Below are 15,430 nucleotides of genomic sequence, written 5' to 3'. Positions count from 1 at the left end.
AGAAGTCGGCCTGTAATGAATCATCCGTAGTAGCATACAACACGTCCAGGATCGGCAGCCCTTCTTTACAACACACCTCCGCTGGCTTCGGCCAAAGCTGGTATATTGCCCTAAGCGCACACCCCTATGTACTCGCCCACAGACAGCTCATTCACGCGACATGCGAGCCAGGTGCAGCTTGACCCATTGCCGATTGAGTCGAATCTTAGAATGCTGCAGGGCAACCTTGGCAGACCCCGGCTCGCCCAATCAGCATCTCGCCTCGGCACGGAACAACCTCGTCTCCCGGGAGCTAGGGCGCTCCCTCCCCATCTGTCTCCATTCGTCTCATCTCACGGTTGCATCACGCACGAGAGCGGCGCCGCACATCACTTAGCCGTCGCGCCTCAATCTATTCTATGACAGTGCTGCCATGGATGACCTCGAAGACGAATTGGATCTTCGTTTTCACAAGGGGCTGAGTCCCGATGTCTACTACCGCTGTCCTACGCTCGAAGTAATATCATCTTCGCAATCTGTATCGACGTAGCTAAACTGTCATGTAACAGTCACTGGAGGGAGCTCTGCGCAATGAGCTGGACAAGAACGCAGCCAGCTTCATTCCCACAGACGTGGTGACCGAGTTCATTTTTGCGACAGCCTCAACCATCACCATCCCCGTGACGCAGCAGCCGAGCCTTGACGCGCTCATACAGCCAGCCGATCACCTTCAGAGCATTGCTGCCGAGTACGCGCTGTGTCGTGACATTGACGGCAAAGACAGGCTCAAAGTGCAGCGAGCAGTAGCGAGGTACTTGAGCCCACATATCTGCACTATGCCCGCTTATGCACGATAGATCCATCATCGAAGCCATTCAGGACACCGATGGTTTCAAGTACTCCGAGCGCTCTGCGCAGAGTAAAGAAGGCGGTGATGGTGCCAGGCTCAAGGTAAGGCACTGCCAAGGATATGATCAGTTTCTCGTTGTGGCTGACGATAGTAGTATGTTTGCCAAGACAGCGTCCAGAATCGCAAAAGCAACCTCAAGAAAGAAAGGTCTCACGATAGCGACGACGACGAGGCTGGAGTCAACAAGCAGGGGCCCGCTGTACTGCCGACCTACGACTGCGGAGGCGCAATACACATCAAATTCTCACTCAAGAGAGAGGCCATAAATGTCGTGTATAAGCATAATCCTATCCATACCACCCGCGAGATTGATGCCGGGTACGTTGGCGCAGCAAAAGACACTGGTTGAGCGACATCCAAACTAACTTCTAACAGCCTACCTGCCTTAGCCACAGATAACGGCGTTGCTCCCACTGCCGCTGCTACGGAAGAAAAGGAACCGCGCAAAAGGAAACGTAGTAAAAAGAATGTTGTTGAAGCAGACAACGACTTCGGGGACCCAGATATGGACATGTCAACGTCTCCGGAAGCTCCAAGTTCATCGACGAAGAAGAGGCGCAAGGGAAGTGGTGCCTTGGCCTCTCCTAGGACTGTGCGGAAACCATCCACCAAGAAGAGCAAGAATGCCAAATCGCCTGCATCACCCACCAAATCGAGGAAAAAGGCGCCTGTCAGTGAACCATCACCGCCGTCGCTACCTGCTCCTGGCAAAGCTTGCATCCGCTGTCGCGGAAAGAAGATCAAATGCAACGAGGCGAAACCGACGTGCAACCAGTGCCGACGAGGACTATGGACCTGTCAGTATGAAGTGTTGAACAATAAGAAGCGCTCCAAAAACGGCTGTCTTAACTGCAAGCAGAGACGACGGAAGTGTACAGAAGAAAGGCCATCGTGCGCATACTGCTTACGACTGGACGATGACTGCGAATACGCTGACTACTCCTGAGGATCTTTATGTCTGGTAAAAGTCTTACAACTCAAGCGACAAATGACTCAGTACCCGCCAAACGTCAGGCTTAGCACAAATGCGCAGGCCTTGTGACGACAGGCAGAGTGCTACAACAGGCGAATATCTTCCCACGATGCCAACTTTGTAGTCATGTAGGTGTCTGAGACATGCATACAATTTTTGCAGTGCTGACAGGAGATTTAGACTGGAAAGCATGTTGTACGTTGAGGCATACGCTACTTTTCCGCAATGCCAGCACAGGCAGGGCGGGTGGAAGCACGGAAGCTCCACACCACAATGCGCAAAGGCTAAGTGTACAAGGCCGTTCAAGCAATTGACCCTTGAAGGCCTGCAATTAAGTAACTTCGCTCCTATTGCAGTAAGTTTGTGCTAAGCCCTTGGGCGCGATGTAGCGTCCTGTATTACTAGGGTCCTCGGGTTAGCGAATAGCAGAGACCATCACTTGATCAGACTAGTTCACCTAAGCAGTTCATTAACCATCACACGACTGAGCCGCATGTTCCCCACAACGTCCACTGCGAATATCAAGGGTGCAGTAATTGTTTATCGGGGCAACATCCGCTTGTGATGCAGTGTTCCGAAGTTTGATTCGCGGCTGACCCTAGTCACCGGCTGTAGACCCTGGGTCAACGGCCCGCCTCCATTTACTCCCTCTCACCGTCTCATCTAATTCAACGATCACCCCTCTACATCACACGTCATGCGGCTTGTAAGTTTCTTGGGGTCTGGGGTTACCGTGCTGGATGCTGGCATTTCGCCAAGGGCCAATTTTGACGAAAAACAACAGTCTCGGGCTTGTGCGTTGCGCAGCATGGACGATCCGCGGGTATTTAATAGGAGACATGCCCGAGCGAATGTTTGCGATCCATACGGTTTCCTGTACAGCTTTTAGACCGTTGAGATCTCGAGCACGATGCGTTCTTTTATTCTTCCTGTGCTCGCTACGGCTGCTTTGTCGCAAGCTTCAGGTACCTACATCTATGATACATGCAACTACGTGGTCACTACTAACATATGCAGCCATTCCGTCCGAATTACTTTCTTCGAAGCGTGCCGTAGGGAACTGGGACGATGCCCATGCGAAAGCGACTGCTGCTCTTGCAAAACTATCACAGAGCGAGAAGATCGGCATCGTTACGGGTGTTGGCTGGCAGAACGGTAACTGCGTTGGCAACACCAAACCGGCTGCCTCGATTGGATATCCGTCGCTCTGTCTGCAAGGTAAGCAAATATGTCTCACTACTTTCGAGCCGACCCGTGGTTTGTGGCATCAGAGTCAAGATGCTGTGACCCTACGAATATGTTGTGTTCAGCGACTTCGGTGCTTGGAACTTGGAGCGTGGCCAGGTCACGTCGAACCCACTTCTCAACGCCTGCTTACTGCATGTGTACATTCGAAACAGGGTTCTTACTAACAGCCTCAAGATGGACCCCTCGGCGTTCGCTACATCCAAGGTGTAACTGCATTCAGTGCAGCTATCCATGCCGCCAGCACCTGGGACCTCGATCTCATTCGTGAACGCGGCGCCTTCCTTGGTGCTGAAGCAAAGGAGCTGGGCGTCCACGTTCAGCTCGGGCCTTCAGCTGGACCTCTCGGAAAGTTTGCCAACGGTGGCCGAAACTGGGAAGGATTCGGTTCCGATCCCTACCTCCAAGGCATTATGATGGCAGAGACCATTGAGGGTATGCAAGAATCCGGTGTTCAAGCGACAGCTAAGCACTGGATTGTCAACGAACAAGAGCTCAACCGAGAGACTATGAGCTCAGACGTGTCGGATCGAGTGCTTCGCGAGCTCTATGTATGGCCATTCATGGATGCAGTCCACAGCAACGTCGCAGCCTTTATGTGCAGTTACAACAAGGTCAACGGAACTTGGGCCTGCGAGAGCGATGGTGTGATGAACAAGCTCCTGAAAGACGAACTTGGTCATCGTGGATACATCATGAGTGACTGGAATGGTAAGTCATTTGTACACTCATCACCTCTGGTACCCAAGCTGACCTCATTCAGCCCAACACACGACGACCGGTAGTGCAAACGGCGGAATGGACATGACCATGCCCGGCACCGACTTCAGTGGAGGCAACGTTTTCTGGGGCCCACAGCTTCAGTCCGCCATCGACAAAAAGCAGGTTCAACAATCTCGCCTCGATGACATGGTCAAGCGCGTGCTCTCTTCCTGGTACCTCCTTGGTCAGGACAAGGGCTATCCCAATGCCACCTTTAGCTCCTGGAACATCGGCACTCGCCAGGTCGGTGGCAACCACAAGACAAACGTTCGTGCTACGGCTCGCGATGGTATCGTCTTGTTGAAGAACACAAACGCTACACTACCCTTCAAGAAGCCCAAGAGCATCGCTGTCATCGGAAGCGACAGCATCGTTGCGCCCAAGGGAGCTAACGCATGCGTTGATCGCGGATGCAACGACGGCACACTAGCCATGGGTTGGGGCTCTGGATCAGTAGAGTTCCCCTACCTCATCGCTCCTCTCGATGCCATGAAGACGCAAGCTCAGAAAGACGGCACAACCATCACCTCTTCACCAAACGACAATGCGCAACAGGGCGCTAGTGCAGCTCAGAACGCTGACGTAGCTGTCGTGTGCATCAACAGCGATGGTGGCGAGGGATACATCACTGTCGAGGGCAACGCCGGCGACCGAACTAACCTCGACCCGTGGCACAACGGAAACGAGTTGGTCAAGGCAGTTGCTGCCGTCAACAAGAAGACCGTCGTCGTGGTCCACAGCGTCGGTCCCGTCATCATGGAACAATGGGTAAGAATCCAACTCGCAAACTGCATGTAAGACATCCACTAACTTGCGTAGATCGAAAACCCGAACGTAGTAGCTGTTGTTTGGGCAGGCCTGCCAGGTCAGGAATCCGGAAACGGCCTCGTCGACATCTTGTACGGCGCCGCCTCGCCAAGCGGCAAGCTCCCCTACACCATTGCGAAGAAAGAATCAGACTACGGCACCACCATTGCCAGGGGCGACGACAAGAACTGGGATCTCTTCATCGACTACCGTCGTTTTGACCAGCAGAACATTACACCCAGATTCGAGTTTGGCTTCGGTCTCTCCTACACCAACTTCACCTACTCCGACCTCAGCGTCTCAGGCAAGCCCTCGGCTGGTCCCGCAACTGGTGCCAAGGGTCCCGGAGGCCCTGTCGATCTTTTCGAGACGGTCGCCACCATCACAGCCAAGATCAACAACTCTGGTGGTGTTGCAGGTGCAGAAGTTCCGCAATTGTATCTCGGGTACCCTGCGTCGACCAACTCGCCTCCCAAGCAATTGAGGGGTTTTGCGAAGCTCAAGTTGGCAGCTGGTGCGAGCGGAACTGCTACTTTCAAGCTGAGGAGAAGGGATATGAGCTTCTGGGATGAGAAGACCAGGAAGTGGAGCGTTGCGACTGGAGAGTACAAGATCTTTGTAGGATCGAGTTCCAGGGATGTGAGGCTGACAGGTAAGATCACTGTTTAGTGATTGATGTGGAAAGGCCACTGGTTGAGAGAAGTGCATCCACTGTGCTCAATAGTCGAGTAGAAATACAGAGATTGCTTAAAAAGACCTCAAGAAAAAATCTGTGAACATCGTAATTGCTATAACCCGCCGCAATGAATTCTGTAGATGCCGCCCCCAGGGAATTCAAGTCGTGTGTTGTTCTCAGGGGCTGACATGCGGATTCAGCGGATGTGCGGAGACATGTTCGGCAAATTATGAAGCTTTCGATCGTCATGATGCCGATATCGGGACAAAGCAAAACTGTGACAGTCACTCCTCATTTGTGTGCGGATACCGTAAAATCCTCCCCTTAGAACACTTTCAGGCTGCGATCGACAAGATAAGACGCCACATTAGATGAAAAATGCTCGTCATACCCTATGCCAGGCGGTAGTCAAGCTTCAAGGCGCAACGGCTGGACAACTATAAACACATCTTTTACAGCGGTCCTGAAGCCGACGTGTTACTTGGCCTAATAGATAGATTGATGTGAGTATTCTTGTAGCCTCAATGCTGGACGGTAAGATACAACCTTTACCAGACTCTCGCGACAGTACTAGAGGACAGCATACGCTACGCGATAGCCAGGTAAGGCTCAAAGAGACCTGATAGCGGGACCGGCATTCATCGTCCAGTTTCCCCGGATGTTTGTCATAGCATATGGATCCTGTGTTGAAGAAACTTTGCGACCTATCGTTATCGTGGCCGAAAGTATATTGTAAAGGTTGTCATTGGCGCAGGTGCGTGTCATTGCGCCTTAGCGCGATTCTGGTGCTGGGGCAGAAAAGCCCCTCCGATTACTCTCCATCCTCACCTCACGCAAACTCAACACCTTCAAAGCTAGCACGTCAAGCTTCGCCTCAGATAGGCAGCCCCTTTGGACCTCGACTGGCTCTACTACCGCGCTTATGAAAGCTGCCCCGACAGTCTTCACTTCCCAGGTATGTCACTACTGCGATGGTTGATGAGCCCTTATCGGGACCTGCATCGCACACCGTCAATTCACCGCCGGCCTTTCTGCCTCTTGGTGGCTTGACGATCGATGCATTCGTCTCTTGATTTTTTTCTTCGATTCTTCTATCATGACTGTGGCTAATTGAACACCATAGGATTACCTGTCAGGTACGATGTCGCCCGTAGCTAGACGCGTCGTGAGCGTCAGACTGACTCTATCCGCAGACCACCTGTGGAAGGCCTCAGTAAACTGAACGCCTGCCCAAGCTGCCACCAAACGAATCACTACATCTCCTCACATCTCCGCTCATCATGTTGTCGCAAATGATCAAGCCTTCCACCATGCGGTCCGCAGGGTTCCTGGGACGAATGACACAGAACCGTGTACAGGCACGCTGCCTCGCTACTGTGGAAGGAAACACGCAACGTGCCATTCCTACTCCCAGCATGCGCAGGGCTACAGCTGTCTCCAACGAGCCCGCTACCTTCACCATCAAGGTGCGTTGAGTCATACTGCAGATCTCGGCACATCACTAACAGCTGACTAGAACGGCCCCATCTTCGAAGGCAAGTCTTTCGGAGCCAAGACGAACATCTCCGGTGAAGCCGTCTTCACAACCTCTCTCGTCGGTTACCCCGAGTCCATGACCGACCCCTCCTACCGTGGCCAGATCCTCGTCTTCACACAGCCGCTGATCGGCAACTACGGCGTCCCCTCCAACGCCCGCGACGAGCACGGCTTGCTCCGATACTTCGAATCCCCACACATCCAAGCCTCTGGCATTGTGGTCCAGGACTATGCTCTGAAGCACAGCCACTGGACTGCTGTAGAGTCACTCGCACAATGGTGTGCACGAGAGGGTGTTCCCGCCATCTCCGGCGTTGACACTCGTGAGGTTGTAACATACCTCCGTGAGCAGGGTTCTTCTCTTGCTCGTATCTCGATCGGCGAAGAGTATGACGCCGACGAGGATGAGGCGTACATTGACCCTGAGGCTATCAACCTCGTGCGTCGTGTATCGACCAAGGCTCCCTTCCACGTCAGCTCTTCCCTGGGCGACATGCACGTAGCTCTGATCGACTGTGGTGTTAAGGAGAACATCCTCCGCAGTCTTGTCTCTCGCGGTGCCAGCGTCACCTGCTTCCCCTTCGACTACCCCATCCACAAGGTCGCCCACCACTTCGACGGTGTCTTCATCTCCAACGGCCCTGGTGACCCAACTCACTGCACCACCACCGTCCATAACCTTCGCAAGCTGTTCGAGACCTCCCAGATCCCCGTCATGGGCATCTGCATGGGTCACCAGCTCATCGCCCTTGCTGCCGGTGCAAAGACCATCAAGCTCAAGTACGGTAACCGTGCTCACAACATCCCGGCTCTCGACCTCACCACCGGCAAGTGCCACATCACTTCGCAGAACCACGGATACGCGGTCGACCCAACTACCTTGTCCAGCGAATGGAGGGAGTACTTCACCAACCTCAACGACCAGTCTAACGAGGGTCTGATCCACAACTCGCGTCCCATCTTCAGTGCCCAGTTCCATCCCGAAGCCAAGGGTGGCCCTCTTGACTCTGCGTACCTCTTCGACAAGTACATGGAGAACGTGGCGCAGTACAAGAACAACCAGTTCTCTGACAAGAGCAACAAGCCCAGCCCTCTTCTTGTGGACTTGCTGAGCAAGGAGCGCGTTGGCTGCCACCCCGATGCGCCAGACTTTGAGGGTCACGCAGCGGGCATGGAAAACCAGGATATTACGGTGGGCGGACCCGTCGCTCCTTCCTACCAGCCCATCATGCAGAAGCCCGTTGCTTCTGCTGCTTAGACTGGTTCGGTATCATGTCTGATGGCAATGTGTTGGTTGCGTTTTAAGGATTTTGAGGGAATGGCTATGGCGGCGTTATGGGAACAGGGGGATAAATTGACAAGGAAGATATGTCGGGTCGAAAGGCGGATCTTGACCAGGCCTTGGGTATTTCTATAGTAATGCAATTTTCATGGAAATGTGTACTGTGCGAACGCGATTGGTATATGGAAAGTGATGTTTGTATATGTGTCTGTATTCTATTTCGGCTAGCTGTACTAGCTTGGGGTATCTTGATATGTACTTTCTCATCTTGACCTCACCGGGAGTGCGAGTTCAAGCCTTTCCAAACCCAGGCTCCTCCTCCAACTCCTCTTCCCCTTCCCCCTCCCCTTGTGTCTCAGTAGCCACACTTTCTTTCATCGACTCCTCCACCTTGCCATCCGGAACCCTCCTCTCCCGCCTTTCTTGCTCCTTCTTCCTCGCGCCCGCCTTTAGTTTCTCCCATTGTTCTCTATATCTGCTCAGCACCTGCTTGTCCCTTTCGCTTTGCTTGGCCAGCTTCTCATTGGCACTCAACAAATCGTTGTACTTTGCGTCTTGCGAGGCGACCCTGGCTTCGAGTTCGGCGATGCGTTTCGCGGCATCGGCGTCGGGGGTGGATGTTGGAGGCTGACCGGGGGAAGTAGGTCGTTGTTGGGGGTGGCCTGGTATGGGAGGCGACGGGAGAGCAGGAAGGGTGTTGATGCCTTGAGAAGCGAGGGCGTGGGCGAGAGCATTGGGATCGCTGGAGCCACGCCCGGGTCCTCGGGCACGGAAGGACTGTGCGAGGGCGTTGAAGGAGTTCTGGGAGTTGAGTTCCCACATCTGGATGCGCTTGGCTTGTTTGTCGATGACGGATTTCAGCGTGTCGTTTTCTAGGGCTAGCTCCTCCATGGTCTTGAGGCCTGAGCCTCTGCCGGCTGGTATGGAGCGCTGGGGTGTCACGGATGTGCTGGAACTGCCGCGGGAAGGGGGACGGCGTGCTTTGGTGGGCGACGGCGGGCCTACATTCTCTCTCGCGTCGACGAACTCTTCGTGTGAACTGCCTCTCAGCGAGCCCGATCCCTCATCTATGGCATTGAGCTGTGTGTTCGGTGCATTCGGCGCGTTCGGATCGCGAAGGATGCTGGCGTATGTGACTGCTCCGCTCGATGTTGGCACCAGGTAGAAGCTCTCGTTGGGCCCGGGTGCGCCATCCTCTCTCAGGGCGCGGAGTGCTGGCTTGCTGATCAAGGCAGCGAGATCTGGTACTGAGGATTTGACGGTTCTGGACGCTTCTGGGGAGTGCGTTCGGGACTTGGTCTTGGACGATTTCTCTTCCCTAGGTGTCTCCGACACAGGCGTTGGAGCGGAGGGGTTGAGGGGAAGGGAGGTGAAGGCTAGAGGAGCGCTGATGGCGGATATGACACCCCCAAACGCCGAGTAGAAGCGACTAAAGTTGTCCTCTGCGGGCGGAGACGCAGGTTGTGGAGAGGCGCCTTTCAGCTGCTTCGCTGAGTCTCTGGTGGCACTCGACTCTGCTTTGCGCGACTGCTGCGCCAGTAGATCGCGCACGGGCGTGGAAGGCTGCTCATTCCGGCCGACTGTGGTGCTGGGTATGTTTGCTGACGCGCCACTGGTGGTTCTCTTCGCGCTGGGGATGCCGCGCTTCTCGGCGAGGTTGGTGGCTATCGAGGACTGGGGCAGTCTGCGGCGGGACGTCGGGGGTGTCGGAGAAGATGTGTTGGCCGGAGAGGCTCGCGACGACGACGTGTTTGGCGAGGTAGAGGCGGCGGACAGGTCGGAGGGCTGTTTGGCAGCGTCCGTCTTCTTCTTGTCCTTGCGCGGCGCTTCTTTGATCAGGCCGGCAAGCTTGCGGTGGTGGTCTTCGAGGAGACTGAGGATGCGGAGGGCCTGCAACGCTTTAGACAGGTGGGGATAGCCTGATTCAGACTACATACCTCAGCATCGTGGGTATCTTGGGTGGCCTTGTGGAAGGCGGTCGCGGCGAGGTCATGCTCCTGCCCCGCGGTTGCGACGCTGTTGGTGCTGGTGGCGGTCGCGGCAGTGCGGGCGTGGTCGTGGGCGTGGATGAGATGTGCAGACTCCATGGTGGTGGCAGAGGCAGGGGGTGGACATGTTCATGGAGTCGCTGTGCATAAAGGCAGCATCACATGTGCGTGGAGGGTCGCGGTCACGTCGACAGGGATATGAAGGCGGCCCCCCATGTCACTGCGGAGTAGATCACCGGGCTAAAGACCCGCAGCTACTGGAGACGTTGGAACCAGAACACAACACGAGCAGCTCGCCCGCCTGGTTTCAGCTCGCATGCCTAGCCAGCTTGCTTCTTCTCCCACCAAACACGCCCTGCAAGCTGCTCACCACCATGATTGCCATTGCAGCTGCCACCCTGCCGTAGCCTTTCCTGTGCCGTTCCAAGCGCATCGCGAACCATAGCCGCTCCCTACGTAATCGACCCCCAACCGACCTAGCAAACACGGCCTCCAGCGTCGCAACATCGATATGCGCGTCTGAGACAATAACGAGACGCTCTACTCCCTCACAGTGCGCTGCGCTCTATAGCACACCCTCCAACCCACAATGGCCTCCGAGCGGCGCAGGAGCATTGGCTCCATGTTCGGCCAGAAGGACAAGGACAACTCGCTGGCTGCACCCCGCGCGCACTCAAAGGGCCCGGACTCGTCGACCGTCTCCATTGCGAGCAGCGACGGCAACGACGACCTGCTGCGCAAGTCGAGCGACGGCGCCATGGACCGCTTCAGGAGCCGCCAGAACTCCGACGACGCCCGCAGCGACGCGTCCTCGTCCCGCCGCCGGCGCATGTCGACGCTCTTCAAGGGCCGCTCCAAGGGCAGAGGCTCCGTCAGCCAGGACGACGTGTCGCAAGTCGACCCCCATGACGACGTCCCGCCCGTTCCTACAATTAGACGGCCGAGCATGGGCCAGCCATACCAGAGCGACGACTCGCTGGGCCTGGCCAAGAGCGTCGCCAGCAGCCTGCTCACCGAAGACTCCGACCCGGAAGCGTAAGTCGCAGCCGTTCCTTTTGCTCTCCACTCTCCTCCCTGTCTCAGCTGCACTATTATTTCTATTATTTGCATTTGCTGCGCGTCCATTGAAGTTCGGCGTGCAAGGTTTGCCTCGTGGCATTGGCGCCGCTCGCATGGACTCCACCGCGAACAGGCATACGTTCTGGCCTCAGCTTCCCCACTAGCACATCACACCTCCCACATCATCGCCTCGTATCTCGTACACTCCTTGGCTGTCGCTGTTCCATTTGTCGCTTCTCTTCATTACGCCCCTCTTTCGTATTTCTTTGCCGCATACGTACCCACTCGGCCTGCAGTTCCGACTAACCCGCTGCAGCCCACCACCACTCAAACGTCCTGGCATTTCACCACACCAGTCGCATGCTGGCCTCTTGACGCTGTCATCGCCCCTGATCGCTTCCGAAACGATTGACTCGACCACTTCTACCAATGTCACGCTCGTAGACTCACAAGCCTCTACCCAAGAGCCCGCTGCCCGGAACGCCAACTCCACCAACGTCGCTGCGAACAAGCGGGGCGTGTCTCCTGTCGGCAAGCTCAAGGAAGCTTTCACACCGAACAAAAGGTCTACGTCCCCGAATCCTAAGCCAGGTGCTAGCCCTGACGTCGCACGACCGAGCACGAGCGGAGGTGGACTAGGAGCCTTGTTTGGAGGAAAGAAGCGCGAGACGAGGGTGTTGGATGATCCGATCCAAGCCTCACCACCACAGATACACACAGGGCAGGAAACCAAATCTACGCCTTCTCTGAGATCCGTCGCCCCGAAGCGTATCGTTACCTCGCTTCCCGCGACGCCCCCCAATCTATCTGATGCACCCACCACCTTCATAACGCCCCCCACCCCAACCGATCCGAAGCCTTCTTCCCCGACCGAATCCACCAGCTCCAAGAACACTGTGAAGCACGACAAGACCAACTCGAATCCCAACGTAGTCGTCTCCCCTTCGGGGAACATGATATCGCACCGACGCGCGCGATCAGCCACAAATCCCCCGAGCAAGCTATCACATTCATCAATACCACCTCTGACTCCTCACCTCGAGGAAGCAAAGACCCCTGGAGGGACTGCCGTACTTCCATCATCTCCTGGCGGGCCTGGCGGATTCTTCGCTTCCATTTTCTCTGCCGCGCAGAACGCTGCCAACAACTTGGGTGACACCATTGCAAACAACACAAACATCAAGAACAAGCCCAACCAGCAACAGCAAAAGGAAGACGACGATACTCCAGACGGTGGTGAAGAGGTTATCGGTCCCGACAACGCAGACACCAACGCGAGTGAAGGCGCCGAGAAGCGAAGACCTGCCATTGAAACACTAGGATCTGGCAACTTGAGCTTAGCCCAACTTGGAATCGCCGAGAGCAACGACGTCAGCCCAATGTCTTCTGCAACCAGCGTCACCATGAAGGCTGACGAAGCATCGGCCCAGGTCGAGGACCGAGCTGCTGCTCAGGCCGTTTCAGCCGCGTACGCAGGAGAGAAGCCTCCATCAATAGCTAGCGAACGCCCAAGATCGTTGACCGCTGTCTCTGGTCAATCAGGGACGGGCGCAGCGTCTCCCCCACGGCAACCTGAGATAACCGACTCGCCAGCGTCGATTCAGCGTCAAGGCAGTATACGCAGTCGTATAAGCGGTGGTAGACGGAGACGGCATAGGGGCAGCTCCGCTACTACCGGTAATACTCTGGGTGGCGTCATCAGTGCAAGTACAAGTACATTGGCGCCGAGCGCAGCACTGAACAGTCACCGTCTGAACGGAACTGGATTCGCAGTTGCACCTCCTAGGCGAAACAAAGACTTTCACGCACTTTTCAAAAGCGTGCCCGAGGACGACTATCTGATCGAGGACTATAGTGCAGCCCTCCAGAAAGAGATCTTGCTCCATGGACGTTTGTACGTTTCCGAAGGGCATCTCTGCTTTTCCAGTAACATCCTTGGATGGGTCACAAACTTGGTCATCAGCTTTGATGAAGTCGTGTCCGTCGAGAAAAAGTCCACAGCTGTCCTCTTCCCAAACGCCATCGTCATACAGACACTTCACGCTCGCAACGTGTTCGCATCATTTCTGTCAAGAGACTCTACCTACGATTTAATCATCGGCATCTGGAAGATCTCGCACCCTAATCTTAAATCATCCCTCAATGGTGTAACGCTAGACGGTTCTGGTGGCACCGGTGACAAGACTGAGAAAGCGGAATCCATCGGCAGCGAAGACGGATCTATCCAGGATTCGGATGATGAGGTGTACGACGAAGATGCGGACGACGACGAAGGCACTGGCAGTTTCACCGAACCTGGCGAAGGTAGTATCGCTGGTAGCGAAGTTGGCTCTGTGGCAGGCGAGACAACCCGAAAAGTGAGCGGCGCGGTATCGCAAGCCTTTGGCGGAGGTGGTGAGACGGCTGAGGCTGCGAAAGTAGCCACGAATGGCACTGCCGCTGCTGGACAAGACTTCCCTGGCTCAACAGCTCATGGACCCACTGAGTGTGGTGACAGCGACCAGCATTACGACAAACTACTTATCGACACGACAATCCCTGCGCCTCTCGGCAAGGTCTATAGCCTGATGTTCGGTCCAGCTTCTGGTGTGTTTATGCGCAAATGGCTCGTGGAGGACCAAAAGTCCCTGGACTTGCAAATGGAAGACGACAAGAAGGGCCTGGGTGAAGACATGAAGACATTCAATTATTCCTATATCAAGCCGCTCAACGCACCTGTTGGACCGCGGCAGACAAAGTGTAATATCGCCATGAACCTGGAACAGTACGATTTGGACAAGGCCGTAAGCGTGCTTTGCAGCACAGCAACTCCGGACGTACCCAACGGCAGCATATTCCTCACAAAGACAAGGTATTGTCTGATGTGGGGCCCGGGAAACAGTACGCGGCTCATCATGACCTTCACGGTGGAGTGGAGTGGAAAGAGTTGGTTGAAGGGTAAGTAGTATCTGCTCCGACGCAGAAAATATGTTAACCTTTTCAGGTCCTATCGAGAAAGGCGCGAATGACGGTCAAATGTCGTACGCAACCTCCCTCACTGCCGCTCTCCGCACTGCCGTGAGTGCGGCGAAAGCCGGTCCGGCTCGCGTACCCGGAAAGGGCGGAAAGGGCAAAAGGCGATCCAAGGGCAATCTTCTCGATGAAGCGCCCATGCCTGCCACCGCTCCCGTCCCCACTAGTCAGGCAAAGCAGAGCAATTGGGGGCTACTGGAGCCTTTGCGCAGTATCCTTGGGCCGTTTGCTGATATCCTGGAATCTATTTTCACTCCGCAAGTCATCATCGTCATCCTCGGAGCGCTTCTGATGTACACCTGGCTGTTCCGAGGTACATCAACGGCGACTGGTCCAAACCAATGGTCGACGGCTCAACGTCAGGTTGCGTACGAGGAGATTTGGCGCCACGAAGAGTCGGATCTCTGGAACTGGCTCGAAGAAAGAGTTGCTTTGGACAGAGTGCATAGCTCCGTCCGGGGGGCACACATTCAACCGGAGGACGGCACGCAGAAGCCTCTAGCACCGCATGACATGCAGGCGCGGGAGATGGACGAAGCGATTCGTGTGACCGAGGAACGATTGAAGGCGTTGAAAGACGCCGTGACTCGGGAACGCTCCAAGTCGCGTACAAAAAGTGCAAAAGAACGACAAACGTAGGCACGGAAACGCCGGACAATTATAAGCGCCCTCGGAGAGGGTCGTACGAGAGAAAGCACTCCACGGCTTGCAGCACGCCCATGAGTCGCGAAGCTCGAACTGTAAACATACGCAAGACTTGCATGGCGATGGCGTCAACTCTTTCCCTTTGTGATTAGCTTGGCGTTTGGTGCGTTGGGGCCCGGGTGGGCTTGTATGGCGTACATCTGTCATACCACGGCGTTCAGCCGCATTGTTTCGTTTGTGTTTCGCACTGTCGTATCAAGGTCAGGAGTGGATTTGTAACCTCCGTTCGTCTTTGCACAAGGATTTCTTTACATTCATCCTGTCAGTGTTTCCTACTGGCAAACTGTTGTTATAAAACCCGTTTCTCAATCAGATAAACATTGGCTCGAAGACTTCCAGAACCACATGGTCCCTCGGCATTCGCCACCCATGCTATATCCAAAAGGGTCCATTGACGCGACGAACAGTCGTTAGACTGGCGATCTACGCGTGCCTTGAACCGTTGTTAAAGTTTGGTGACCTGCAGCGGTGATCGCCGGTGCTTGCATTAGCGCGG

The 15,430-nt window shown here is 55.2% G+C and overlaps 5 protein-coding genes across 5 annotated transcripts; 4 read left to right on the top strand and 1 right to left on the bottom strand.

The window, feature by feature from the left end:
* Positions 1–412: 412 nt before the first annotated feature.
* Positions 413–1,835, top strand: J4E88_002089 (uncharacterized protein; the record flags this gene model as incomplete). The annotated part of the gene is made up of 5 exons (XM_049395755.1): positions 413–496; positions 549–790; positions 837–930; positions 1,008–1,207; positions 1,265–1,835. The coding sequence occupies 5 exons, from the start codon at positions 413–415 to the stop codon at positions 1,833–1,835; spliced, it is 1,191 nt and encodes a 396-aa protein (XP_049258159.1).
* A 937-nt stretch (positions 1,836–2,772) lies between these two features.
* CEL3A (glycoside hydrolase 3) lies at positions 2,773–5,345 on the top strand (the record flags this gene model as incomplete). The annotated part of the gene is made up of 5 exons (XM_049395754.1): positions 2,773–2,827; positions 2,880–3,080; positions 3,285–3,818; positions 3,871–4,637; positions 4,689–5,345. The coding sequence occupies 5 exons, from the start codon at positions 2,773–2,775 to the stop codon at positions 5,343–5,345; spliced, it is 2,214 nt and encodes a 737-aa protein (XP_049258158.1).
* A 1,287-nt stretch (positions 5,346–6,632) lies between these two features.
* CPA1 (Multifunctional pyrimidine synthesis protein CAD) lies at positions 6,633–8,146 on the top strand (the record flags this gene model as incomplete). Its single annotated transcript, XM_049395753.1, has 2 exons — positions 6,633–6,818; positions 6,869–8,146. 2 exons carry the CDS (start codon positions 6,633–6,635, stop codon positions 8,144–8,146), a joined length of 1,464 nt encoding a protein of 487 aa, XP_049258157.1.
* Positions 8,147–8,461: 315 nt separating this feature from the next.
* J4E88_002086 (uncharacterized protein) lies at positions 8,462–10,257 on the bottom strand (the record flags this gene model as incomplete). The annotated part of the gene is made up of 2 exons (XM_049395752.1): positions 8,462–10,060; positions 10,108–10,257. 2 exons carry the CDS (start codon positions 10,255–10,257, stop codon positions 8,462–8,464), a joined length of 1,749 nt encoding a protein of 582 aa, XP_049258156.1.
* A 490-nt stretch (positions 10,258–10,747) lies between these two features.
* On the top strand, positions 10,748–14,868 carry J4E88_002085 (uncharacterized protein; the record flags this gene model as incomplete). The annotated part of the gene is made up of 3 exons (XM_049395751.1): positions 10,748–11,193; positions 11,534–14,154; positions 14,201–14,868. 3 exons carry the CDS (start codon positions 10,748–10,750, stop codon positions 14,866–14,868), a joined length of 3,735 nt encoding a protein of 1,244 aa, XP_049258155.1.
* Between the last annotated feature and the right edge of the window lie 562 nt (positions 14,869–15,430).

The sequence above is a fragment of the Alternaria novae-zelandiae genome, assembly GCF_023758075.1.
Source record: "Alternaria novae-zelandiae strain BMP 2774 chromosome Unknown scaffold_3, whole genome shotgun sequence".
NCBI lineage: Eukaryota > Fungi > Ascomycota > Dothideomycetes > Pleosporales > Pleosporaceae > Alternaria > Alternaria novae-zelandiae.
Note: the sequence above shows the minus strand (reverse complement) of the source record. Positions and strands in the feature narration are given on the sequence as shown.